This window comes from Balaenoptera physalus (assembly GCF_965194825.1).
Source record: "Balaenoptera physalus genome assembly, chromosome: 11".
Classification (NCBI taxonomy): domain Eukaryota; kingdom Metazoa; phylum Chordata; class Mammalia; order Artiodactyla; family Balaenopteridae; genus Balaenoptera; species Balaenoptera physalus.
Window position 1 is genome coordinate 87,289,687 of NC_138896.1, and position 27,899 is coordinate 87,317,585.

General features: G+C 45.2%; 1 protein-coding gene across 1 annotated transcript in view; it reads right to left on the minus strand.

Annotated features, from left to right (window-relative positions):
• LRIG1 (leucine rich repeats and immunoglobulin like domains 1) overlaps nucleotides 1–27,899 on the minus strand; it is a gene marked incomplete at its 5' end in the record, with an annotated part of 119,011 nt that overhangs the window by 76,993 nt on the left and 14,119 nt on the right. Inside the window, one exon of the mRNA XM_082412120.1 lies at nucleotides 3,163–3,234. Coding sequence (XP_082268246.1) covers nucleotides 3,163–3,234 — 72 coding nt within the window. The remainder of the gene's footprint in view (nucleotides 1–3,162; nucleotides 3,235–27,899) is intronic.

Here is a 27,899-nt window from a genome sequence, read left to right on the forward strand (position 1 = left end):
CCAAACCAAATGAAAATTGAAAGGCTGTCTGGGGAAGGAACAAATGGAAAAAGAAAACTAGACAGAATAATGCAGAAAAGGCTCATGGGAGCATCTACTGTGCCCCAAATTTATGGCAGGGCCAATGATTTTGGAACCATAACCTAACATGACCCCCAGGGCCCTGCAGGACCCAGGCGCTGGCCACACACTGCACCCCTCACGCACGCCAGGCACAATGGCCCTCCGTCCTCTTCCTTCCTTGGGGGCCTGTATTTGCAGCCTGTCCTGTCCACGTCATTCACACGTGCTTGATCTGATCACCACCATCCTAAGCACGCTGGCTCCGTTACCACCCCTCCAAAATCACAAAAGAAGAAAATCCTCCCGTGACCCTGTCCTATGCCCCCCTTAACACTTACCACCAGTGAGTCCTACTGGTTTCCTTGTTACCCCTATGTCGTGCCCCATCTTAACGTGAGTTCTGTGAGAGGCGAGGTTTGTCTGCAGCGCCAGGATTGGGGGAGAAGGGGAGCAGCATTTAAGGGGCTGCCGAAAAACTCTGGAGCCAGGATAAAAAATATCTGAATGCAGTATTTTTTAAAGATCAAAGTGAACACAAAACAAAATTCATTAAGAACAGAGTATCTAAGTTTTCACACCAAGATAGGATTGGCAACAGTGCCGTGTCAAGCCAGACTGGAGCCTGGGGCAAAGGAAAGGTCAGTAAAGCTGATCCTGACTTTACCGAAACTTCTTGTATCTTGTTGACCATGGGGTTTTTTGGGCATTCATTTTGATGTTTTAAATACTGCATTAAGGTGTCATTTATCTCAAATGCTGAGTTTTTAGAGGCCCCTTAAATTCTGCACCTGAGGCGAATGCCTCATTTGCCAACCCTAATCCTAGCCCTGTATGTCTGTCTTATTCACTCCTGTGCTCCCAGCAGCAGAGCAGTGCCTGGCACATAGTAGGTACTCAAGGAAATGTTAAATGAAAGCTTGAATAATGCCAGAAGAAACACCTCAATTTTTGTTTTGTCCAATTCTAAAAGAAACCACTAAGCTCTGAGACTCAACATGCAGAAGTTGAATATCATAACAACAAGCGTTAAAGGCAGCCTGGATCAGGGGAAAGCACTGGGTTATGAAGCAAACCGGTTCCTTGATGGACTGCGTTTATCACCTTGGGTGGCTGTGATGGGCTGAACTGTATTCCCTCAAGATTCATACGTTGAAGTCCTAGCCCTCAGTACCTCAGAATGTGACTGCATTTGGAGAAAGGGTCTTGAAAGAGGTCATATGGATAGGTCCTAATCCAATATAGCTGGTGCCCTTTTAAGAAGAGGACATTTGGACACACACAAGAGGCACCAGAGAAGTGTGCATATAAAGAAAAGGCCACATGAAGAGGCGGCAAGAAGGTGGCTGCAGAGGAAACCAACCCTGCCAGGACCTTGCTCTTGAACTTCCAGCCTCCAAAACTGTGAGAAAATAAGTTTCCGTTCTTGAAGTCACCCAGTCTGTGGTCTTTTTGGCAAACTAACATAATAACCCACTCCAAACTTCCCTGCCCTGACCACTGGTCTGTTGACCCTATGGGAAAATAATGATCCTGAACAAAGTATTTCCAAGGGCCCCTTCCAACTCTGATCTTCCTTTAACTTTGGAAGTTGAAACCTTTTTTAAACAGACATGGAAATCATAAACGCCATCTTGGAGAATTTGGAGACGGCAGTAGGGAATGCAAGTATTTTACAAATTGCACCATCTGATTAAATTTCCTTTAGATAAATCATCAACAATGGAATCAAAGAATAATAAACAAGGACTTTTATCAGTTACATATAATAAGTAAAATATGTAAAACAGTTAATAATGTCTAAAAAATATCTAACAATAGAAGCACTGGGTGAATGATTTATGGAATATTCATGTGTAGTAGTTTTACACAAAAATTGAAATGGGATAGTAAAAACCTTTTAATTTATGTGACAAAATAGTCAAAAATGTAAGGATAAGTAAAAAAACAGACATAATACCACAATATAAACACAGCTTGATTCCAGAATTATAAGTGTAGAGGTGTATATTTTTCACTAAGTGTTCACAATGGTTAGGTCTGGGTGATAATTATAGTGATTTTCATTTGTTTTTACATATTTCTACAGTTTCCAAATTTTCTGCAGTGGGTATGCATGGCTTTTCTCTAAAGTCCCTGTGGAATTAAAATCCTGATAACCCTAATATCCATGTTAAAAGCAGAATTCTTTACATTAAAAAGAAGAAGAGGAAGAGGAGGAAGAGGAAGAAGAGGAAGAGGAGGAAGAGGTGGAAGAGGAAGAGGAGGAAGAGGTGGAAGAGGAGGAAGAGGTGGAAGAGGAAGAAGAAGAGGAGGAAGAGGAAGAGGAGGAGGAGGAAGAGGAGGTGGAAGAAGAGGAAGAGGAGGAAGAGGAAGGGAAGAGGAGGAGGAAGAAGAGGAAGAGGAGGAGGAGGAAGAAGAGGAAGAGGAAGAGGAGGAGGAAGAGGAGGAGAAGGAGGAAGAGGAGGAGGAAGTGGAGGAGGAGGAGGAAGAGGAAGTGGAGGAGGAGGAAGAGGAGGAGGAGGAAGAGGAGGAAGAGGAAGAAGAGGAAGGAGGAGGAAGAAGAGGAAGAGAAGGAGAAGGAGAAAAGATTGAGGCCTGATTTAAAGGACACTGCAAGAGGCAGCAAGCCTAGAGTTCCAAAGGCAGTAATGTCTAGTTCTCTTTGGAGATGGGAAGAGAAAAGTCTACCTCTTACTATCTATTCCTCTATACCTTGGTTTCCTGGGAAACAGAAGGGGTGCGCTGGCGCATATGTCCCTGTAAAGCAGGCTGCTCTAGCTCCCTGGGAACTGGGGGAAGTACCAGCCAGGGGTGTTAACCCAGCTGGTCCACCAGGCTTCCCACAAGCCTATACACCCACCATGGACTTGTGATTTCCAGTAACTCCACACCTGCTGGACTGCCCAGGAAAGAGAGGGGCTTCAGTGAAGGAGCACTAACTAAGCAGGACAGCTTGTCCCCGACAGTCCCTAGCAGATGCTCCTTCTAACAAGTTCAGACTGCTCATCCAGGGAAGAGAGCGACGCTGCCGTAAGAGAGAGTCTTTCCAAGGAGCTCTCCGTCCCCCCAACCCCCAGAAGTTTGGGGAAAAGCACTCACACTTCTTGTAGATTCGGCAAGTCCTCAAAACCAGCAGGATCAATCTCAGAAAGTTTGCTGTAACTCAGGTTTCTGGTAAAAGGAGAGCAAAAAACAAACAAAAAATTCAATCAATACCCCCAAATTCAGGAATCGTCTACCCATCCCTCCCCCCAAAAAATCATCCCTCTCCCTCATAACTGCCCGTATCTCACACCCTATTTTAAGTAATCTTATTGATAATGAGATTTACAGCTATACCTCGTCCCCACTTGGATCCATAAACAAGCCACTGTGAAAATCTCAATTCACTTGAGGCTGGCTAAATCCAAATGGATTTCAATCAATACCATTTTGCCACTTCACAACTTTATAAAGAAATTCTGAGGGAAGCTAGTCCTCCTACTTTACACTAGAGCATGCTGGTCCAAATGCTTTGTACCATATCAAGTCCAAGGCTATTATTCTAAATGGCATTTTTTAAAATCAATGTTTTACTAAGGCATCAAACACTATCAAGAAGTAGTAAAGGGAAAGAAGGGCTGGAGACTGATCTTTCTTTGGCTAAAAATCCGTGGTCCTCAACCAGGGATGACACTTGGCAAAGTCTGGAGACATTTCTGGTTGTCACGACTGCAGGGAAGGTGGAGGGGGTGTGCTACTGGCATCTGGTGGGTAGAGGACACGGGTGCTGCTTAACATCCTACAACGCACAGCACAGCCCTTAACAACAGATGATTATCCAGCCCTGAGTGTCAACGCTAACATACAGAGGTCGAGAGATCTTGGTCTAAACAAGAACTTAAGATGAAAAATCGCTCAGATGCATACTCCAAGTTGAAAGGACTGTTTAAGAAATGAGCAATGTACAACCCTAATCATAAGGTTTATAGGAACACAGCATTCCTACCATCAATGAATAAATATTTCGAGTGATAAGCGCACAGGAGAGAGGAGCAGTGTCACGGGGAAACATCGGTGTGAACCAAAGCCTCACGTGCCAGCAGCCTCCTCAAGATGATAGCACCCATCACAATTATTCAGAACTACATCTCTCTCCCCTTCATCCCCAACCCCTTCCTCAGAGGAAGACAAGGACCAAGTGGGGCAATGTTTGATCGGCTGAGCTTCCCAGATCACACCCTTAACCCCAGACCAGCTTAATCTTCCAGGAACAGAGTCCACAGAGATGTGGACCACATGGGCCCTGACTTCTTAACTGTGCACTGTGCCCTGCGCCCTGCCACTAAAATACACCTAGTCCTGTGTAGGCCGAAGGGGCTGGCTAACATTTTTCATCTCAGCTATTAATTCCACTGCCATTACTGACAATTAACAAGTACCGCGAATCATGAGTTTAGAGTCTGTCTCTTAAGGGGCCCAGCATCACATTAAGTGCCAACTTTCTTTGAAGCTTCCTCCAGAGACATTCCAATCAATACTAGGCCAGAGCTGACAGCCATTTCACTGTCAACTCAAGACATTCATCTAAATAAAAGTCAAACTACCCTTGAAATTAATGGCACATCTGTGTTCAGGGCACAGCCTGAATTAAAAGCAATTTGTCCAAGGATTATGATACCATAAAAATTGAAGGTGGTAATTTTTAAACCACCTATTGAAGTCAAGTGTGAGCTTGTCTGCTCTTAGGAGTATTTACAATGGGATACTTAGAAATCAGCAGGTTAGACTTGGAACAGAAAATCCACAAATGGAGAGAATTCTCTCACGTCACAAAAAGGACTGAAAAGACTGAAATTTTCTTCTATGGTGAGCATATTATCATGACAAAGGCGGGTGGAAATCTTGTTTCTGGGTCTACAGATACTGTGAGTTTATAATGACTGTGACATTTATATCATCATAGGTAATGGGAGTTGTTGAGCTAAAGGAAGCATGAGAGAAAAATTCAGAAACCACAAAGGCAAGAGTAGGAAGGGCAAGCAAGTAATGCGGGTGGTCACCTGCCAGGTGTGGAATGAGGTCGACACAGCAGTGCCCACTCACCCGCCCTCCACCTAAAGGGGGCATTTGCTCCTATTTCCAGAAACAAGGGTGGTATAGACCAGTCTCCTCCATTTCCAAGAGAGGCTCAATCTCTGAATTTTTATGTGAAATCTTTTCAATTCTTTAAGTATATATATAAATCTGCAGACCATATTTAGCCCAAGAACCACTGTTTTTCAAGCTCTGATCTAGGTTCAAAATGAATAACTTATTTCTGGCTTGTTATACGTGGCCAGGGCTGGAGCTGGGGCTCACAGGATCCAGGACCCAAGCAATTCCTGGTGGCTCCGTTTTGAACGATCTGGAATGAAATCACTTCCCTCAATTCCCACCCCAGGAGGGTCCACATGCTTCAGCAACTCAGTATTAGAATAAAACCACTTTCGGACTTCCCTGGTGGCACAGAGGTTAAGAATCTTCCTGCCAACGCAGGGGCAGGGGTTCGAGCCCTGGTCCGGGAAGATCCCACATGCCACGGAGCAACTAAGCCCATGTGCCACAACTACTGAGCCTGCACTCTAGAGCCCGAGAGCCACAACTACTGAGCCTGCATGCCAGAACTACTGAAGCCCGTGCGCCTAGAGCCCGTGCGCTGCAACAAAGAGAAGCCACTGTAATGAGAAGCCCGCGCACCGCAACAAAGAGTAGCCCTCGCTAGCCACAACTAGAGAAAGCCCGCGCTCAACAACAAAGACCCAATGCAGCCATAAATAAATAAATAAAATAAAATAAAATAAAAAGATAAAGAAGAAAAAAGAATAAAACCACTTTAAATCACAACACCCCTTGGTCCATCTTTCCCTTAAAGAGCACACACAATTTATTTAAATTTCAAAAATGCTACACAAATTCTGCTTTTTAGATAAGGCAGCTTGAGAAAGGGGGCTTCCGTAAGCTAGTTTTATCAAGAAACCAGCCAGTATCAGGACTTAACATGGAGATTGTAGTAAGTAGCAACAAAGCTTTAGATACTTGTAAGTGGAAATTTAAGCACTCACTGGGTCTGCCTGGATGCGGTGACTTTTTGACTTTCGATGAACTAGAAAAGCCATATATCAACAACTGAGTGTCTGCAGACTGGCTCTAAGAGTAATTATCCTCTCGAGTGCCTATCAGCAACACACAGAGAAGACAGTGGCTGAGGCTCAGGTCCCTTGGAACAGCTCTGCTTCTGGACACAGAGCTGCCGAGCTTTTTAGTCTTGAGAAATAAATCCTGGTGCAAGCTGCTGATCATCAACTGCTTTATCAGGAAATGGGGAAAATATTTATTCTCCCTGACAAATGAATACAATCTGAAGTAAAATCCTCAGACATTTTCTTGTTTGCTCATTTCCGGGAGGCACGCCTCCCAGCATAATTATTTTTTAATTGTGGTAAAATATATATAACATAAAACGTACCATCTTGACCATCTTTAAATGTACGGTTCGGGGGCATTAAGTATATTCTCATTGTTGTGCAACCATCACCACCATCCATTCCTCACTAGAACTTTTTTTGCATCTTTTCCAATTGAAATGCAACACCCATGAAGCACTAACTTCCCATTCTCCCCTCCCCCCCGGGCTGGCCACCTCCACTCTACATGGTGTCTGTATGAATTTGACTTGGCTAGGTACTTCGTATAAGTGGAGCCATACAATATACGACCTTTTGTGTCTGGCTTATTTCACTCAGCACAGTGTCCTCAAGGTGTGTCCACGTTGTAGCATGTGTCAGAATTTCGTGTTCCTTTTTGTGGCTGAATAGCATTCCATTATTCCATTGCATGCAGATACGTATATATCTCACTCACGTTTTGTTTATCCCCTTAACAGCTGATGGACAGTTGGCTTGTTTCCATCTTTTGGCTATCGTGAATCATGCTGCTATGAACATTGGTGGGCTTTTTTTTTTTCCAGTATAATAAAGTTTAAAAAAAAAACCACAAAAAACCTTTGACTGCCATGCTTCCTGACAACATTCATTTCTCAACGATTAAGGACATCCATCTACTCGGCCCAAGAACTGTGGAGAGAGGGGTATGAATTCTCATCTCAGGTCTGAAGAACAATCCAAGAGTTAAATCAGCGAAAAACCTTTAACGAGGCCTTTCAGGTGGCGGCTGACATGCACACCAGTCAAAAGCATCTCACTTATTTCTACAGACACGATCGCCCCTTACCAGGCCCAACATCTGAGTGTGTCTTCAGTTGAAGGTTTCAGATTCTCCTGTCAAAACAATTCATCTGTCAGCAGGACAGATGCTGTCAAAAGCATTTCTGCACCTTTCAGGAGCAAAGCAGAGGGGAAAGAAACCTCAGGGAATTTAGTTACTGCCAATTGCAGCTTTCATTAAACAGTTTGTCAGCCATTGTCATAACATGCATTTCCCTTGTTCTTGGCACAAAGGGTGCACACATCTTCGAACAATGGAGCCCGGCTGTAGATATCCTTTCTGCTAATGTGCTGAGAGATGACTGTCCGGCCCACCATTTGCCCAACACACAAGAGGCCTCTCGGCAGAGACCAGCTCAAGTTTTAGCCAGGTTTTATCTGCGGCTGAAAAGCAAAGGGTTCAACAGTGCACGACAGTAATCTGCTTGCTGAGCCTTTTTCCTGGCCAGACCCCCTACCCTGATCCCACAGAATGAGAAGAGCTAAGGGTTCAAATAGCTGAGAAATCCCCACTGTTCTGTAAACCTGTGCTCTCCACTTCAGCAGCCACTAGCCGTGTGACTACTGACATTTATACTTTAATTAAGATTACAGAAAATTAAGAATTCAGTGTCTTAGTGGCACTAGCCATTGTCCAAATGTCCAACCACCTGCGGCTAGCGGCTACTGTCTTGACTTCACAATGCAGGGAGAGGACATGTCCATCATCCCTGAAATTTCTATTAATCTAAAGAATGGAGTAATCAACAAATACGTCTAAATCATAAAGTAATCAACAAATATTTAAAGTGAAACAGCACGTAGGGAAGAAACTTGGACTTTAAAAATAAATTGGATGACTGTAGCTTTATAGTACAGTCTCAAGTCCGGGAGCCTGATTCCTCCAGCTCCGTTTTTCTTTCTCAAGATTGCTCTGGCTATTCGGGATCTTTTGTGTTTCCATACAAATTGTAAAATTTTTTTGTTCTAATTCTGTGAAAAATTACAAAACAGGTATAGAGTTACAGATGTAGAAAACAAACTTATGGTTACCGGGGTAAGGGGGGGGGAGGGATAATTTGGGAGATTGGGATTGACATATACACATTACTATATATAAAATAGATAACTAATAAGGACCTACTGTATAGCATAGGAAACTCTCAATACTCTGTAATGGCCTATATGGGAAAAGAATCTAAAAAAGAGTGACTATATGTATATGTATAACTGATTCACTTTGCTGTACACCTGAAACTAACGCACAACACTGTACATCAATTATACTACAACAAAAAATTTTTTTAAAATAAAATAAAAAATAAATTTGAATCTCTCAATAATTCAAGAGCTTTGTTAAAAACGTGGTGGCGGAGTGGCACGGATCTCAGCCTACATCCTCTAGGCACACACAGTTCTTAACCAATTCCAACAGAGGAGAGGGCTTTGAAAACTCGATCCACAAGGAAGACGCTCTTATGAAAAAGAAATGCCCTCTGAACGTAATTGTATAGGCTTAATCAGTATTTACATAATCTGACCAGCATCTTCCTGGATTACAACCAGAACCACAAATTACAAACTTGGCAAACACCATTCAAAGCTGGCAAACAGTAATTCATTGATTCCTTGGAAGTTGAGGGAGAAAAAGTTCCATTTATTTCTGAGTAAGCTGTGGTGAGCAAATAACCCCACCGTCATTAGACAATGTCGTTAGCGTTTCATCCTCAAAAACAGGCACTGCTCACAGACCACTGACCGTACAGGCCAAACCTCTCAAGGGGAAGGAAGGTGCAACGCACGGCTGTATTTTTCAACTTTAATAAGAATAATAATTCAAAGTGGAAGGAACTGGTCCCAAATCTGTGACAGGCATTCCCTGGGGAAGGAAGTTTTCCCATTCAGTTTGGTTTCCAGGCCCGTCGATTTCCCAGTACTCAGCCCCGTCTGGGCTCCTGAACGGCACGGGACTTTGCATGTTTTACCTCTCAGATGTCGGCTGAAGTGAAGAATACAGCCGGAAAGAAAAGTGTGAAGCAATCCAATGACCCAACTGCTGAGCACATGGGGCACACAGGACCAGCCTGGGAACCTCTTCCTTCTCGGGAAACTGTGGGCTTCATCTGTACGTCTCTACTTGACCTCATTAAAAAAGGAGTCACCAGCTTAGGTCTAGCTGGGAAAAAGTGATTGGTCCTTTCAAATTTCAAGGGGTGGTGAATGAGGAAGAGCATGCGACTTGTTAAAGTTATTTAATCCCTTAAGCTTTTAAGGCTGTTTCTGCTGCATTTTTACCTTCTGAGGAATTACACATCAAGTTCCAATGAAATCACCACACTGTGTTCCCTAGGCCCACATTATAAGGTTTTACGAGAAGAGATTTCTTTTTAAATCTAGGATATCAGATGTCCTTATCTTTTTTTTTTTCTGTTGCAATGCTTTTTCCCCTCATTAACCAAAAGCCACAACTGAATGGCCTATTCATACACATTAAAGGCTTATACTGAGAATGATAAAACTGTATCTTAAACTGGAATCACTCCTCTGACATCGTCACCCAAGAATTCCCACTCAGAAGGTAGTTCTGTACTTGTCTTTCTTCAGTAAGCTGATCAACCATATATTGCCTAAACTGAGGCTTGGAAAAAGAAACACATTCAGCAAATAATCAAATGTAAAATCACTTGATAGCAACTCAATATGTACAGCTCACCTTCAGAGCTTTTGGTCACTAACATTGAACAAAGTCATTAATGAGTCACAGTTATTCCAATTTTTGAAAATGTTACACAGATAATTCTCTCTGCAAATGAGGCTTACAAGCAACTCAAATGAAGAAATAATACACACTAGCCATTATACAAACCCCAGAGTCAGTCACTCCTTAAAATCGGCTTTAGAAATTGGTGTGGGTCTCTGAATTCTGATGCTTAAGACATTATTTGAGAGAAGTCAGCCACGTGTGCCTCTGTAATCTCGCCAGTCTTAAATGTGCTTCTCTGCCTTAATATCTCACACATCTCACCTGGGCCTGTGGTTGATTTGAATGCAGGTTTAAGTCTTTGTCCTACAGCACCCAGCAGATGTCAAATTAGACAAATATTTACTGAGTGTTTGTCTACAATCTGTAATGCACTTAGGTTAAATTCTAATACAGATCAGGATAAGATCTAGTCCTTGACCTTAAGGAGTTTACAACCTACTGGTCAGATAAGTCTCTGGACCAAATAATTGCAGCCAAAGGCTCTGACAGGGCAAGCATCTTGGGAATGATGGACCAGGAGATGCAAACTGGCAGCTCTTGGGCCAAAAGGTGGGTTGCAGGGAAATTTCTTTCTGAGTGAATAGTGTTTGGAGAAACCTAAAATTTTTAGCAAAAAATAAAAAGTTTCAGCTTCTCTTGAAATCACAGGCATACCTCAGAGATACCGTGGCTTCGGTTCCCAGACCACCGCAATAAAGCGAATATCGCAATACAGCAAATCGGATGAATTTTCTGGTCTTCCAGGGCATACAAAATTATGTCTTTACACTATACTGTAATCCATAAGTGTGCAACAGCATTACGTCCAAAAGAAGAATGTACATACCTTAATTATAAAATAATGCTGTTAGAAAAATGGCGCCAACAGACTTCGATGCAGGGTTGCCACAAACCTTCGATTTGTAAAAAAATGCAATAAAGCGAAATGCAATAGAATGTGGTATGCCTGTCATCACGGGGCCAGCACGCTGACAGCACAATCAGCTACATTTATTTAGCAAGGACCCCGGCTGACCACAGACCTCACACCACTCCTACTGTCTCCCCCAGGACCTCTTCACTCATTTGCAGTATCTCCCTGGCCCTGCAAGCATCTGAGTTTGTCCTCCTGGTGTGGATACCACTGAGTCCAGGTGATGTGCAGAGCAGGGAAGATCAACTGCGATGAGGAAGGATTATCAGAAAACACAAGACCTTAGCTAAGCCTGGAAGAACAGTAGAAGAACAGCATGGCTTTTAAGGAAGTGTTTCAGGAAACAAGGCCAGAACGGTACAATAAGGCATGGAAGGCATGAATCTTAAAAAAAAAAAAAAAAAAAAAAAAAAAAACAAAACAAAGCCAAGTCAGGACCTCCTAGAAAGGAGAGGGGCAAGACAGGAATTGTTTTAGGGTAAAGTCGCGAAGAGTAGCCCCACGTTGTCAGATATACAACCTAGCAGGCAGTTAAGTCAAGGGTTATACAAACCTTAGCAAACCCCAGTGCCAGGTCCACCATGAACGTTAATCTACAGGGTCATTAAAGCTGATCCCCACAGGAACAGAATATCTCCTTGTTCATCGACTTCAAGTTTTGAGCCAAACACTCAAGAGGCCCACCACCACTGAAAGTAATCCGCCTTTGCTTTCCACAACAGCCCTTAAAACAGGAGACCTTCGGATCTGTTTTTCCTGCCCAAATCTTAGTTTGGCTAAAGAGAGACAAAGTAACTGGATATGATAAGGCTTTCTTACTTAAGCAGTCTCATGTTTGATTGTGGAAGATGTACGAGGGAGAAGCCCACAAATTTCCCACCACAGTCATTCATTAAATATGGTCTGTGCATCACGGACCCTTAACGATTAATTAACTTCATTAAGAAGAGGTACTCCAGCCGCTGCGGCGGCCGCAGCTCTGCAGTTTGGGGGCGGGGGGAACCTTACAAACAAAGAGAATTTAGGCAGAGAATAGCTGCTGGCCACAGGCTGAGCCTCCCACACACCTGTCACAAAGAGACCACCCCCCCAGGACCACCCCAGCAGGGAAGAGGCGCCTACAGCCATCATTTGGCTTTGCTATTAGAGAAGTGGCTTTGCAGAGACTTGGAAATGGGGAGGGGGAGGCGAGGGGACAGGAGTCTGGTCACCTACTCTCTACTTTATCACCTCTGAAGAGGGATCACCAATTCGCCCTTTCAGACGGTCCATAAGCTCTCTAGGACTTTCCACAGTCATCAGCCCCTTGCCCGGCACCATCCCGCACACAGCTGAATCCTTCCCTCCTCAAGCCCAGCCACTCCGCACAGCAGAGGGTGGTGATGCCTCAGATGCAGGCGCTCCCACCCTTACCAACCTCTCCTTGTCCTAAGGCACTAGGGGATCCAGTGAGAGAAGAGGGCTCATCAATCAGGACCCAAAGGGGACAGACGTGCGCCAAGAACGCGTGCTCACCTCCAGCGACACACTTAGAGGCTGGAGTGTCTTCGGTTAAAAAAAAATGGAGGAGGATTTTCCTAAATGAAAACCATGCTCTACTGAGGAAGGAAACGGAGGCTCTTGCTTCTGCAAGTCGGGCAAACGGGACAGGACGTGAGGGACACATTAATCCAGTGGATAAATTTGGAATCCTTGGTTTGTCAAGTGCCCCTCTGGTCACAGATTAGTCTTCCTGTCCTAACACCTCCACCTGTACCCCTCTGTCCCTACAAATATCCACTTTCAGGACATTATTTTCCAATGGAACCAACCACCACTGCAAAATACAGGGTGTTTAGTAAAACCGTGATGGGGATCTGAAATTCATTAACTTTGGGTTGACCTACGCAAGATGCAAACTACTAACACCTTAGGAACCGTTCTCTGACTGAATGCGTCACGCAACAGAATTTAACTGTGTCAATGTTGGCATAACCACCAACCGTAAGTGATACTGTGATCAATTTCCTTTTCCAACACACTGAAATGCTTCTCCAGTGAACACTGAGTGACTGCCCACACTTCATGCCCCCACCTAAGGGCCCTGAGAGCAATGTGACCGTCAGAGAGGGAAATAACTATTTTAACACGGCCCCATAAAAAGTACTCCTGGTCGCAAGAACAGGGTGGCCAGATTCCGAGCCTGTCTTGCTGGCAGAAGTTACAACTGAGGATTTCATTGGGATAAAGGGATAAAGAAATTCTATATCAGTGACTCAAGATTCTTCAGAAATGAAACCTCCAATAATGGATTACTTCCCCTGAGTACAAGAGACACACACTGAAATATTAAGAACAAACAAACAAACAAAGAAACTCCTTCCCACCATCTGAGTCATTACACGCCATTCTAAGCACTCTTGTCTAGATGTTTCCTAGAACCAGGAAAGGATTAAGGCATTCATTCTATGCTTTTTTAACCCTCATTTCTTAAAATTCACTCTCTAACGTAATCCAATCAACAAAAAATAGTAGTACACAAACCTCACGTAACAGAAATGTACACCAAAACATGAAAATTAAACTTTGCACATGTGATGATCAGACTTTGTTGATGTTGTTTAAAAAAAGTATTTAGAAGAGTGATTTTAGGCAAATATACTTCTGGGTTACAAAAGGGCAATATATGATAATTTGCCTAATTGTCCCCCTTAAAGGGGAGGAAGAAGGAAATGAAAGACTTTTTTTAAAAGCAAATACATCTCTACAGGTAACAGTTTACCTTAGTTTTATCAGCATCTCTTTCCCACTCCCACACAAAAAATTTTAAGGGACAAATGACCTAAGTGGGCATAACTACCTTCCCAGAATAGAGCTGCTCATAAGGAAAACCGTTTTTGAAAAGCCAGAAGTTCCTAGGGCTGTGCTCTGGAATGCCCTATCAGCTTCCATTGGAATTTACACGCACCTTTTATTTTTCCAACTGAAATCACACCCAGCATTCACTAACGTCTCAGGCATCTCTCTGTGCCTGTGCAAAGCCCAAGCACCCACCATCTACAAAGCTAACATAAAAATCTAGGTTTACTTGCATTTACCGCGATACTCTGCATTACAAGCAGATTAAGCGCAAGGTTCCCACAAGTATCACCGAACAGTCTCTTCTTGGTTTTCTATACCTTCTTCTAGGTTTCAAACAGTCAAATATTATCTTCTCGGTTTATCCTCCCATCTTTTCCCAGCTACCTCCCAACCTAAAAAGGAAGATGACTCAAATACAGAGAACAGATCCCTGATATGAAGTCCGCCAAATTCAAAAACTGAATTTACCCACAATTTTTCGAGAACACATCAGCTGTATTACAGGGAGGCATGCAAGGGACTTGAGCTAAGTATTTTAAAGAAAACGCAGTTTGGAAAGGTCAGCCTCCTGACTAACAGTGAAGGTGCTGACTTTATTAGCTAGCTTATCGACTTGGGATCTTGTTCTGTCAATTTTTCCACTGGGCTTTTTAAAGTTTATGTGTGTCATCAAATGCTCAGCTGAAACCAAAATTTTTCTTTCTATGATGCTCACACGTCACGAAAACACCATGAAATTAAAAGCCCATCCACATCGTTGTCCTGAGGCCATGGTGACTTCTCTGGTTTTGGTTGTTGAAACGGCCGAGTAGATGCTAAGTAAGTCAAGGTGGGACAGCCAGGTGGTATTTCAGCACAGCTTTGGCACAGAGTGCTTTCTGCTGTTGCAATACAGGGCCTTCCTCTTCACTGAAATTACAGACACAAAGCATCAGATGACGCCTGTGACCTGCACCCGGGACATACTAAACTTTTACTACGTCGAATGGAAAACTGGTGGTGAAAATGACGGAGCTGCAATACACTTTTGTTGCTTCTTCTTTTTTTTAATCATTCATCAAGACTTCCCTCCTCCGTGTGGTCCATCAACATTCGCAGGGGCCCAGGGCATCCTAACACCTAGCTCCTCATAGCCACACCCTCCCCGCCACCACCCTGCCTCTTGAGAGTTTGTGGTTCCAGGTCATTTACTCCCAAAGATGTGTCTTAAAGGTTGGATCCTAACAGTACATTCCGCTAAATTATACCTCAACCAAATAATGACCACTGGTATCTACAAGATGTGAGTCCGTTTTTAAAGTAAATCACCAGTAAAAATCAATTACAAGCTCTACCGAAAGTCATTCACAAGTAACTCCCTTTGGAGTCCCAGTTACAGGCTGGAGAGACCTCAGAAACACCATGTGGACCTCTGTGAGTGCTAGGGAGACAAAAGCCATTCAATTCCCATCTCAGCAGGAAATCAAAGGCCCGTGGTCCTACCAAACCCAGACCTCCCTGACATCAGCTGCAGAGAGGCAGCTGCCTTAGGAACAGCCAGCACTTCTTTGTCTAACACTTGTTACCTGTTGAACACACACATACACATACATACATACATACACACACACACACACACACACACACACCCAGCTTCCATCATCACTCCTTTTTAAAGGTGATGTAATCCAATTCGAACTGGTCACGGTCTCTGCTCAACTTGCCCTGGTCAACCGACTCCATCACTCTGGTGGGGAGAGGCTGACTTGCTCCTGCAGACTTCACACTAACAAAACTGGCATCCGAAACCCTCTTCAGTTACAAGCCAGTTGGGTTCTACGCACTGAGATACAGGGAATCAAACAAAGTACGGTTTGGAGTGTGGCAGAGTTTGTGCAATTAAGGCATTCAGTGATGAGACCCAATCTGTCCTCCAGGTCAGACTCTGCAGACTGGCTTTCCTGTCTCCTCACTCCTCCCACTGGAAGACTGTCACAGCAAATAAAAGGTGCTCCCATCCCAGGTCGGGTCTGCACAGCCACACAAGCATGACTCTGCAAAACTGTGCTGGCAACTCCGTTCACCTGTGGCAAACTCCAGGCCTGAGCCATGAGCCGAGGCGGGTTTGGCTTCGGTGAGGCTTACTCTTGCCCGAGCACGGGGAGAAAACCACCCACGCTCTCAGACCCAGAGAGCTCCTGCAGAAAAGCACCTGCACAAACTCGCCGGGGTGGGTTAGAAGGTCACAAGTGCCTCAGAAAAGATCCTTTCTTCCCAGGGGCATGGGACAAATGGTAGGCCTGCCACACTGCTGGTGTCAATATTTATCTAAGGCCTAGGTATTCACCATGGTAGAAACCGGGCACTTTTTCAGTTCACTCATTCAGGTAATTTGCCACTACAAAACCCCCAAACAGAGATTCATTTACAGCTTGAATTTCTTTTCTTCCACTGCCATAGAGGAGGCTGGCGGCGGGGCCCACGGTCTATGTCAGCCATAATCCCAGCAGCTCGAGAATAAAGCGCTCAATGTGTTTCAGAGCTGCCAATATCAAATGGCCTTGCCCCGGAGACAATAAAGAGACAGGGAAGTGAAACAAAGCGCCTGCTTTCTCCCTCCCCGTGGCATGCATGTTTTCTGCCCTGGAAATGAACAAAGCTTAGGCCTTGCAGTAAAGGAACTGAACCCCCGAACCACACCCGGGCATTTCTAGGTGTGACTTACACTGCAGGATTAATCCAGCAACCGATACCCAAAGGTACGTGCAGCTGAAAGGGAAGCCATGTGCTATTTCAAGAGCCCTCTTTGCTCAGCTCCGATTCTCCCAGACTCCCTCCTTCTCACCCTTTAAGGAGTCTTTCTCCCTTAGCCTCCCCTTCCCCCCAGATAAAGGCCTATACACAGTCCTCCTTCCCAGGTAGAAGTCAGAAGAGAGAACTAGCCCATTATATCAAGGTTAGGAGGCCCTTAGGACCCCTGAAAAGAGCTGTGCATCGTGGAAACCAGGTTCACAAATGGATTCCTCCAAGTCTCTCCCCACCACTCAAAGTCCTGAAATCGCCTTCCTGCAAAGGACGCTGAGCTGTAGCTCCCTCTGTTGGCTGTGTTGGCTTCTTCCAAGGAGACTTGCTGCCGTGGCCTTGTGGGGCAGGCCGACTTCAGGCTTTCACGCCAACGAAACTGAGGCACTGGAGAAAGATGGCTCTCTCTCCGGTGACAAATTAAAGAACCTGCCTCAAAGCCCTCTTGCAAAGCTGCTGGGGAGTGAAAAGACTTCTCAAGCCAGCTTCCCATGATTCACTAAGTCTACTTTTCTGATCCCATCCACACGATGCTTCCCAGCTAGATGGGTAGCCCTACCAACCCCCTCACTAGGATCTGCACACTCCACGCAGCTCAGTAAGGATCATCAGACTTATATCTGCCAACAGGCTGCAAATCACTTCCGTTCCTTCCTGAGCAAAAGTGTGATGGCAAGTGATGAGCTACGACGCACGTGTGGTCTATGATGGGCCAACATTCCTACCTCTGCTTTAAATATGCCTGCTGAGTGAAAGCAGGCCGGCGCTGAGCACCAAATGGCAGCAGCTGAGGGTGTGGTCAGTTTCATTTTTTTCTTACATAAAAATATACAGGACACTTAAGCGCCCAGTATTTCCTCACGCACACTGAGGTTAATAATTCACAACCAACTGACATTCATCAAGGATCAGAAAATTTAAAGGTGGTTTGTGCAAACACTCCTGTTCTTCCTCTTAACAGCTGGTTTATTTAACTGATGGCTTCTGTTGCCATTAGGGGTAGGTAGCACTTCAAAAGCTTACGTGTGAAGGCAGATACACCACTACCTGTGTCGCTTAGCCACTGGCTCACACGTTACCCAAACCCCAGCAATTATTTTCCTCTTACACGGAGAAGTTAGACAATTCCAGTAAGGTGAAAATCCAGGACAGCAAAAGTCCTGGTTTCCTGATAAGACTTTACTGTAAGCATGCTCTCTCTCGTTTCTAATCTGGGCCCTCCAGACGGACAATTCCCCCAAAATGTCAGTGCACGAAACAGCAGGAGGTCGGTGGCATAACACTCATGCAAGAGGCAAGCTGCCTGGATCTCAGATCAGACTGTCGCCCACCCAAAAAGGAGGCCCCGATTCCCTCTCCCCTCAGACCTTACTCTTTCCACCTCTCTTGATCTCACTTAACTTCACTCTCTCTAAAATCATGTGCGTGTGTGTTGAGAATGGGCAGGGGGGAAGCCTTCTCCAGACCCTTATCTGGGTGTCTCCAACCTGCTGTGGGACAGCACAGTTACCAGTGGTTGGCGGTGGTTGCTTTTCAACCCAGCGAAATAAACCTTGGGGGTCTGTGTTATCTGCAAAGCCATGAACTTCCTACAAACATGGGATCCACCGCCTGGGTTTATGAACCCATGATGGCTCTAAGGCCACATGGACGTCCACATAATCCTTGTTAAAGAGGTTACACATTAACCGCCACACATCTCAAGAGCCTATCGCCTCCACAATCTCTACACCTTTCATACCCCGCTTTTGAAAGGGCTTTCTGGAAGTTGCTACCACAGTGTTTGAAATAAATAAAACTGGATCTATATTTTGCTTTAGTTTTTAATAAGCAGCAATTTCAGTGGGAGCAGCTGGCCCTTAAAAGGCATCTAGTTAACCCCCCAGGGACAGAAGTACAGAACGGCCAATCTGTGGTCATTTCAACACGTGTTTCAGGGGCATGGGGAAACAGTGCCTGGGATGATACCGCATGGCAGAAAGGCCAGTGGTCATTCACATGTGGTTTGGAAATGAATGAACACACACAAGTTGATTAAGCACCAGGAATGGGGCTGGACTCCAGGACCACACGGCAATAAAGTGGTCTCCACTCTCAAGGTGTGTACAACCAGGAGGGGAAGACGGATGCTGAGCGAGTAACCAGAGGTGCGTACCAAAGGCCATCGTGGAACAAGACCTCGGCCACCGTCACCCGGGTGTCTGGGGAGATCTCTCTGAGGAACAGTTCAACCTGAGACCAGAACGATACTACAAGTCACGCAGAAAAGGCACAGGGATGAGAGCACAGGCAAAGGCCCTGAAGGGAGGAAAAGGCTCAGCTGGTGAAGGGAACACCCAGTCCCGTGTCACCTGAGCTCAGAAGGCACCTGGTATCAAGGGACGGCAGAGGAGGGAGGGCGGGAGACAGGGGAACAGGCACCTGGTACCACAGGGATGTGAAGCTGAGCCTAAGGGAGCCCACCGTCCAGGGCAACGAGCCTCACACTTCACACTTGAAAGCCAAGTCCCCCGGAGAACTGCTTAAAATGCAGATTCCCAGGCCCTGACACCACAGATTCAGACTCCAAGGTCAATGGAAGAGTCAGAAAATGCCTACTGGCTCCCTGGAGGACTAACAGAAGGCCACCATGTCATTACCATGTCAATAATAATCAGCCCACTGGCCAGTCCACCTAAATCGGTGGATCGCCAAAGGTGGGCTGTCAACGCTTTTCCCAAAGCGTACCTGTCGGCCTTCTCTCAAGTGCCACACCACCACCTAGGACCCCCACCTCTCTCCATTCTGCTCACCTAGAAGGGAACTAGGGAGTAAGAAATGAAAAACAAACAACAGGCCATCGGGCCCTCTAACCCAGGCCCAGGGTTCCCAGTGCCTGCAGAGGTGCGGTACTGACCCCCTGAGTAACCCCACCAGCCGCTCTCCCTCTGGCTTCTCGCCGTAAAGGAAACCGCTTGCAAAGCCTCGGCTTCCTTTCTCATTAAAAGCCACCAGGGCCACAGTTTTCAATTAGCTGTGTCAGCCTACCACCCTGAAGCCGCCCAAGTTCAACATGTGGGCCCTGCCCTCCCCCCAGCTTCCGGTCTCCACCAAGCACTTCACACCTCCCTATTGTAAACCTGTCCAGAGCAATTATCCTGCCTGCATTTGGACAGCCTCAGGACCACATTTCTGTCTAATTTATAGCTGCAAAGCTCTGTCGGCAGAGGCAGCCTTGCCCTGGAGCAGCGGAACTGCAGAGAAAATGGTCAGACCTGGCTGTAAATGCATGTGCACAGCAAATTTCCTTAGGTTACAGGAGGGCAAATTCTCCCATTCTCCCAGGGGCCAACATGGCGTGATAAGTAAGCTCCCCCAGAGAGTCTGAAATCTGGATTTGCTGCAGGAATAACTATTGTTCTGTTCTGCCACATTTCCTCCTTCGCCTGGGATTACAAACAGGGAGACAAGTCAAGCAAATAAACCAGGCAAGTGCTGCACGTTATATTTCTACCTCAAGATTTTAAAAGTCTTTAAAATCTTAAAAATAAAATTCTGCTCACCTAAGGAACATAAGATAGAGAAATTTCTCTATCTGGGGAATTCAATTCATCCAAAATTTTATGACCTGTCTCTTTTTAAAACATGTCCTGCTTACAACTCAACAAAAAGGACAGACACCGCTGAAAAAAAAACGGCAAAGAAAATGAATAAATATTTCTCCGAAGAAGATATACAAGTGGCCAAGACGCACATGAAAAGATGCTCAGCATCACTAGTCATTAGGGAAATGCAAATCAAAACCACAAGGAGATACCACTTCATACCCACCAGAATGGCTGTAATTAAACAGACAGACAATAACAAGTACTGGTGAGTCTGAGGAGAAATGGGAACCTTTATTTGCTGCTGACGAAATTGCAAAAGGGGGTGTGCAGCTTCTGTGCAAAACAGCCTAGCAGCTTCTCAAACACAGAGTTACCATATGACCCAGCAATTCCAGCCCTAGGTATCTCCCCAAGACAAATGAAAACACACATTCATACAAGAAGCTGCACACCGATGTTCATAGCAGCATTATTCACATTAGCCAAAAAGTCCATCAACTTATGAGTGGATAAACCCAGTGTGGTCTATCCATACAAGGGAATATAATTCAGCCATAAAAAGAAAAGAACTGCTGATACATGCTACAACATGGAAGAACCCTGAAAACACTACGCTAAGTGAAAGAAGCCAGACACAAAAGGCCACTTATCATATGATTCCATTTATATGAAATGTCCAGAATAGGCAAATCCAGAGGGACAGAAAGCAGATGTTGCCAGGGGTTGAGAAGAAGGAAGAGTGGGGAGGGGCTGCTAAGGGAATAGGGTTTTGTCCCTCGGTGATGAAGATGTGCTAGAATTAGTAGTGACGGTTGTACAACTCTGTGAATATACTAAAAACCCTGAATCACACAGTTTAAAAGGATGGCTTCTATGATATTTAAATTGTATTTCAATGAATCTGTTATAAAAAACAAAACACAAAACCTTCTGCCTTAACAGGCTTTCAAAATTCCAGACTGAAAATGCCACCTAGCTACTTCTCTACCACACAAATGCAGAAACAACCTTTTCCTTTAAGTGCTACGGGATAAATGAAGTGGGGAACAGGCAAAATATCCACATTTCAGATGCTAAAGGCATGATACCACCTCTAAAATCCCTTCCACCCAATCAACTCCTTCTTGCTTCCTAAACTATACTACACTCAAGACCATAGCTCTGCCCACGAATCTGTCAGAAGTGGAAAACCTCAGCTGGAGTTTATCCTCCCGCAGAAAACAAATTCTCAAGATTTCAAAAGAGCATTTTTTTCTTCTTTTTTGAGTAATTATTTAATAAGGTTGTGGAAAGCAGGGTTTTCCCGACGGCCAGCCATTCAAAAATGAAGAACAAACCAGAGGCAGGAGGAAATGTCACCACAATGGGGAGAAAATAAATTAGCTAGATTAAGATCTAACTGATTAAGATCTGACCCCTTTCTGTGGTCTAGGCAGGCAGATTTTAGAAAAAAAGCATGCTATTTTGGGAAAAGTCCTTCCAGAGGAAAAGTGGGGGGGGGGGGCGGGTGAGACTATACGTTTCAGTTTTATATTAAAAATTTGTTGACACTGATTGAAAGCAGATGCAAATGGCCAACACCTCCACATCCCCTGCCCTCCCCACCTTCCCCCACAGGTGTATTGGGTCCCTTCTGGTCAAGAACGTGTCCCCCTAGACTGCAGGTACCACACCACAGCCCAGCTCTCGCCAGCAAACATGCAGTTAACTGGGAAGTCCAAAAGTCTAATGGGGCCAGGATGCCAACCAACATCAAAGAGATTCCAGTTGCTCCCCTTATGCAATAAACTTCTTTCACCCGACATCATTCACACTTTCAGAGTGCAAAGTTCACTCTGATATTGGTGGCTTTCTCACTTTGTAGCTTTTTTGGCAAGGGTCCCTTGGCCTGGTTGTTCATTAATATATAATCAGAACATTAAAAGCATTGTTTCGCCTTCTAGGGAGGCTGTGGCCAATTGAATAAAGCCGACATTGTCCCTGGGATGGAGGAACTACCTTGTAAGGCACAGACAATTCAAAGACGCCCAGGTCAAAGGGTACGTGTGTCCACACGCTCACACTCATACAGAGGTACGTATTTCACAAGATGTTTTTGATATTCCTGGCAAAGGGGTAAGATTAAAATGTTGATCTTAACCACAGAGGTGAACCTGGCATCTCTTTCCCTTGCAACACCAAATTACTCCTTACCTTTTAAACCTTTCCAGGAAGTCATGATATTTGTGGCAGGAAGACAGATGAGCGAGAAGGGACGTCCCAAGGGCCATCAGGCGGTCTACAAGGATGCTGGGGAGGGCATTACTTTTACTTTTCAAATCAGACACACACCAGGACAACTCACTTTCGAGACCATGTTTACTTTGCCGAAAGCCACATTCTAAACACGGGCTCGTTTGTGGAAGGGAAGCCGCTTACAGTCCAACCTTGTTTATGCTCCAAGTAGGTTTGACAGAAAAACCACATCAATTTGTTTTAAAATAATTTCCATTTGCTGGAAGCTGTTCCTGAAGGGTTCTCCGCCACGCTAATCTGCTCTGATTCCTACCAGCTGGAGGTGCCAGGCATGCCGGCCACAGATGGGGTGGGTTGGGCTGGGCATAGGCGGGCTGGCTCTGCAGGCACGGTGGCAGGCCGGGGCGACTTCTGGGGACCCACAAAGCCACTGTGACATCCCCCTCTGGGACGCACAATCAACTCTGATCTAAGAAGAACACACAGACATTTCCTAGTTCAGAGGCAAAACTGAACTAGGAAATTGACACACCCACACAGAAGCACCGTTTTCTAGGCAATTACGCCTGGGGCCGGGGGAGGCTTTTCATGCTCTCAGAAACACATCATCTCGAAGTATTAGGGATATGGATGTGTGTCCGAGCCCAAAGTTCACAGTTGAGGGCACTAAGAGAATTTATTTGGCTAACAGAGCCTGAGAAAAAGAAGGAAACTTAAAAAAAGGAAGTGTCCATGGGTAACACCGGCAAAGATCTGCAGCCTCGCCAACCGAAGAAACACAGATTAAAGTAATCCAATGCCATTTCCATGTATTAAACTGGTGTATGGTTAGAGAAAGATAGCAATCTCAGGTTTGTGAAGGGAAAACAGGCAAAATTTCACATGTAAACCTTAAATCTGTGGTCTCTTAAGAACAGCAGTGCCAAGTCTTAAGAACTTGCATATCCAGAGCGACTTAGATTTAACTCATCCTAAGGAAATAAGAGATGTATAAACATATATGTATAAGGATGTTTACCACAGTTTAAGAAAAAACCTAAATACACAATATCAGGGAAGGCTTAATTATGACTTAAACCATATTTATTTAAATGTTTAAAGTTGGAGAAAATATTCATGATACTGAGTCTTAAAAAAAAAGCACACGTTCTGTTGTACGTACACCTGAAACTAATATAATGTTACGTCAATTATTCCTCGATTAAAAATTTTTTTAAAAAGCAGAATTACAAGTGAATAGTAACCCTAATTTTGTTTAAAAAAATATAACTTGAAATACTACTCAACCACAGACATTATTGGAAATGTATACACCAAAGTGATATTTATCAATGGAGAATAAGATCAATTATTCTTTTTTCTTGTGTAGTTTCCTCTTTATGCAATATATGTGTCTACCATATGTCACCAGAAAATTAAAAGTAAATAAAGTAAATTCACAGGGAATTCCCTGGTGGTCCGGTGGTTAGGATTCGGCGCTTTCACTGCTGAGGGCGCAGGTTAAATCCCTGGTCAGGGAACTAAGATCCCGCAAGCTGCGCGGCACAGCCAATCCATCAATCAGTCAATTAAATTAAATAAATGCATGGTAACTAGGCTAGCAGTTTAATGGCACAAAACCCCTTTAACATCAAGTCACCCTCCTCAGCTTACCAGGTACAAAAGGGCCTTCCTACAGAATCACAGCCCAAGACCTTGACACCATTAAAATAAACATCTGAAGCAGAGCGCAACAGGCAGAACACAGCTTTCCCACTGCCTCCTGTTACCATCTCTGGGGGACTGCCCACACCTGAGGTCCAGGCTAAAAGGGGCCAGGTTTAGAAATCCATCTGCCCAAACTGCCTCCAGCCACTGGAAGCTTCTCTCTAAGTTTCTATTTTTTTTAATAAATTTATTTATTTATTTTTGGCTGCGTTGGGTCTTCGTTGCTGCGCTGGGTCTTTCTCTAGTTGCGGCGGACGGGGGCTTCTCTTGCTGCAGAGCACGGGCTCTAGGCGCGCAGGCTTCAGTAGTTTTGGCACACGGGCTCAGTAGTTGTGGCTCGTGGGCTCCAGAGCGCAGGCTCAGTAGTTGTGGCACACAGGCTTAGTTGCTCCACGGCATGTGAGATCTTTCCGGACCAGGGATCGAACCCATGTACCCTGCAATGGCAGGCGGATTCTTAACCACTGTGCCACCAGGGAAATCCCTAAGTCTCTAATTTGGATTGAACCACTGAGGGCACAGTAACCTGCCCTTAGTGTATGTATGTATGTATGTATGTATGTATTTATTTATTTTTGGCTGCATTGGGTCTTCACTGCTGCCCATGGGCTTTCTCTAGTTGCAGCCAGCGGGGGCTACTCTTCGTTGCGGTACGCAGGCTTCTCACTGCAGTGGCTTCTCCTGTAACGGAGCACAGGCTCTAGGCACGTGGGCTTCAGTAGTTGCGGCACGCGAGCTCAGTAGTTGTGGCTCGCGGGCTTAGTTGCTCCACGGCATGTGGGATCTTCCCGGACCAGGGCTTGAACCCATGTCCCCTGCATTGACAGGCGGATTCTTAACCACTACGCCACCAGGAAAGCCCCCTGTTATAACTCATCTGGTCGAGGAGAACAGCCTTTCTCTCTGCCAGCAAAGAGGGAGAAAAAAAATGACCCTGGCCTGGTCATCCTTTCTGTCAAAGCAGAGGTCTTAGCAAAGTAAAGGAGAGCCAGGCAACCCAAACCAGCTGCCTGGCCAGGGCTCAGCATAAACTGAGCACAGTAACCACAGGGGAAGGGTGCCGAGACAGCCTCGGTCTAGGTAAGATGCAACCCTCCCCTGCAGTGTCGACTCAGCAAAAATGGACTCCAAACATTGGCGCCAGCAAGAGAGCAGAGAAGAAACCATGAGGGCAGGTGGAAAATGCACTGTGGGCTCCTTTGCCAAACACAACACGGAGGAAGGTGCCAGGCCTGGTCCACCTGACACCAGAGACCAAGAAGGAAGGCAAGTCCCTTAAACTGAAAACGGGTTTCAGGAACAGTACTTGGATATGGGCTTTTAACAGCCACCTTCCCACAACAGAGGGACTAAAATGACAGTCAGTTCCTCGTATGGCATGGAAGCTGCCTGTACTTGTCATCTCTCCATTTGGGTGCCATTTCTTTCTTCTTCCTTTCCATTCTTTTAAGTTCCTCAACACGAATATTTGGTGGAAGATGGAGGAAACTATCAAACAGACAAGGTATAGAAATGACAGATAGCTGAGCCCCTTGGAGAGTTAAATTATTATCCCAGTTGTCTGGGAAGGGTATTTCTGTAGGACTTTCAGGACTACATATTGGGTTGGCTAAAAAGTTCGTCTGGTTTTAAGTAAAAACAAAAGACACATTTTTCACTTTCACCAAGAACTTGACTCAACACGTTCATCAACCGAACAAACTTTTTGGCCACACCCAAGAGACCAAATACCAACAGCTCCATCTATATCAGTATCTGCCCTGAGCATTTAATGTGTCCCAGGCTTTATGCTAGATTATGGGAGCACCACAGTGGGTCAGAACCAAAGCCAGTCCCTGCTTCCAGGGCGTTGACACAGTCTAATGGGGGAGTGAGATATTAATCAAATCAGGACATGGAACCTCTTGTATGAAGTACCGCAGGGTCCCTGAGGTAGGAATCTAACCCAGAGGGAAGGTCAGCAATGGTCTCCAGGAGAAGAGACATTTAAGGGGGATGAGCGGGAGTTTGCAAGGCAGAGAGGGAAGAACGATCCTCCAGGCGGAGGGAACAGGATGTAAGGGACACGTGACACGTGCAGTATTCCAAGAGCCTGGAAAAAGTCCCAAGTGGTGGCCGGTGCACACGGAACCAGGTAGGAAGGATCGATGAAGCTGGAGAGGCAGGTGGATGGCCAGGGCAGTTAGGCAATGGGAGTCGTTATGTTCCAATGTGTGACTCCTGCCAAGATCCCCATGGCTGGAGGGGGTGGAGCAGGAGAGATGTGAGTAAAAAGTTCTCTACTTCCCGTAAAGTCTGCACGACACAATGATTACAGAAGAAAACTGAACATAAAATTTATCCACCAAATCACCTTCTTTCCATCTTTGCTGTAGTCCTTTCTTAAAATGAAGGGGGGGGGGGCCGCAGGCAGTGGGTCACTGATGGCCACGGCAGTCTCCCAGGACCACATTCAGCTCACAGGGCCGCAGAGCCCAAGGCACACCAAGGATCTCAGGCAGAGTACACACTCCATTGGCTGGCCTAACTGTTTATATGTTCTTGAGTTAAAAATACACCACTCAGGTCAGTGTTAACACCAGGGCCTTATTACCAAGGCTGTTTGTAAGCCGGTTACACAAGGCCAGCCTAGGACTCGCCCATCTTTTAAATGTGCCTCGATCTGCAAATTGTCTGCCGATACATCAGTGGGATTATAATAAAGCCACCAAATACACACGCATTTGAGAAAAACACTTTCCAAACCCAAGGATACTTTACTGTTTATAAATAGTTTACTTTTTTTTGATCCCCGGGCATATAATATTCGCAGTTGCTCCAGAAACCAAAGAAACATGGAACAGGAACACAAACCACAACCTCGCAGAAACAATAAACAACAGATGGCGAGACATACGCGCAGGCTGCCACCCCCTGCACCAAAGGGGCACACCAGAAATGGACGCTGACACGCCAGCCTGCCAACGAAGACACGTGCTCTGCCAGATCACGCTCCAGACACCATTTATGAAGCACCGTCCACAGGACTAAGTGTCAGGTGCTTCAGGCCACCAAGGAGGTGAAGGGCCAATCACAGGCCTCAAGGAATTCAGAAACTTGAAAGGGAGGCAAGAGAAGCACAAGAAAGCAGACAACGCCAGTCTTACTGTATTCTTTCTAAATACCGTTATGTAGAGTCGGGTGTGGGTTCTAACTCTGGCAAGGTGCTAGACTCTGGGCAGGTTATTCAACCAGTCTGGGCCTCGTGCATAACAAAGACATAAGATATTTCACAGAGTTAGGATGACAATTAAATGAGTGCATGTCCATGTGTCCTGATGCAAAAATGCAAACTTACTGCTATGCGTTGGGCCCCCTTCCAACAGTTATAAATTATTTCAATTTTGTCCTCATAACAAGTTTAGTGAGGTGGGCACTAAGATTATGCTCATTTAACATAAGAGGGAACTGAGTCAGAGGGAAGCTAAGTAAACTGCCCAACGTCACCCAGGATGGTAGACACAAGCACCACCACTGCTACCACTGTGCCACCTAAAAGCATGGCTGCCTCATCTCCACCACCAACACCCCCCTCATCACACATGTGACATGAAGGGGGCTTTGTAGAGGACAGGAACACAGTGTTATCTTCCCCACTAGATCCTGAAATGCTGCACTGTTCTGGCCTTTTCATGGGTTAACACGGCTTAAACTTAAAAAGTTCAAGACAAATGCTAAAATAAATTCAGAGTCTCATGTCACATTTGCCTTAACTAATGATTCTGATAAGTTGATGTTTATAAAAC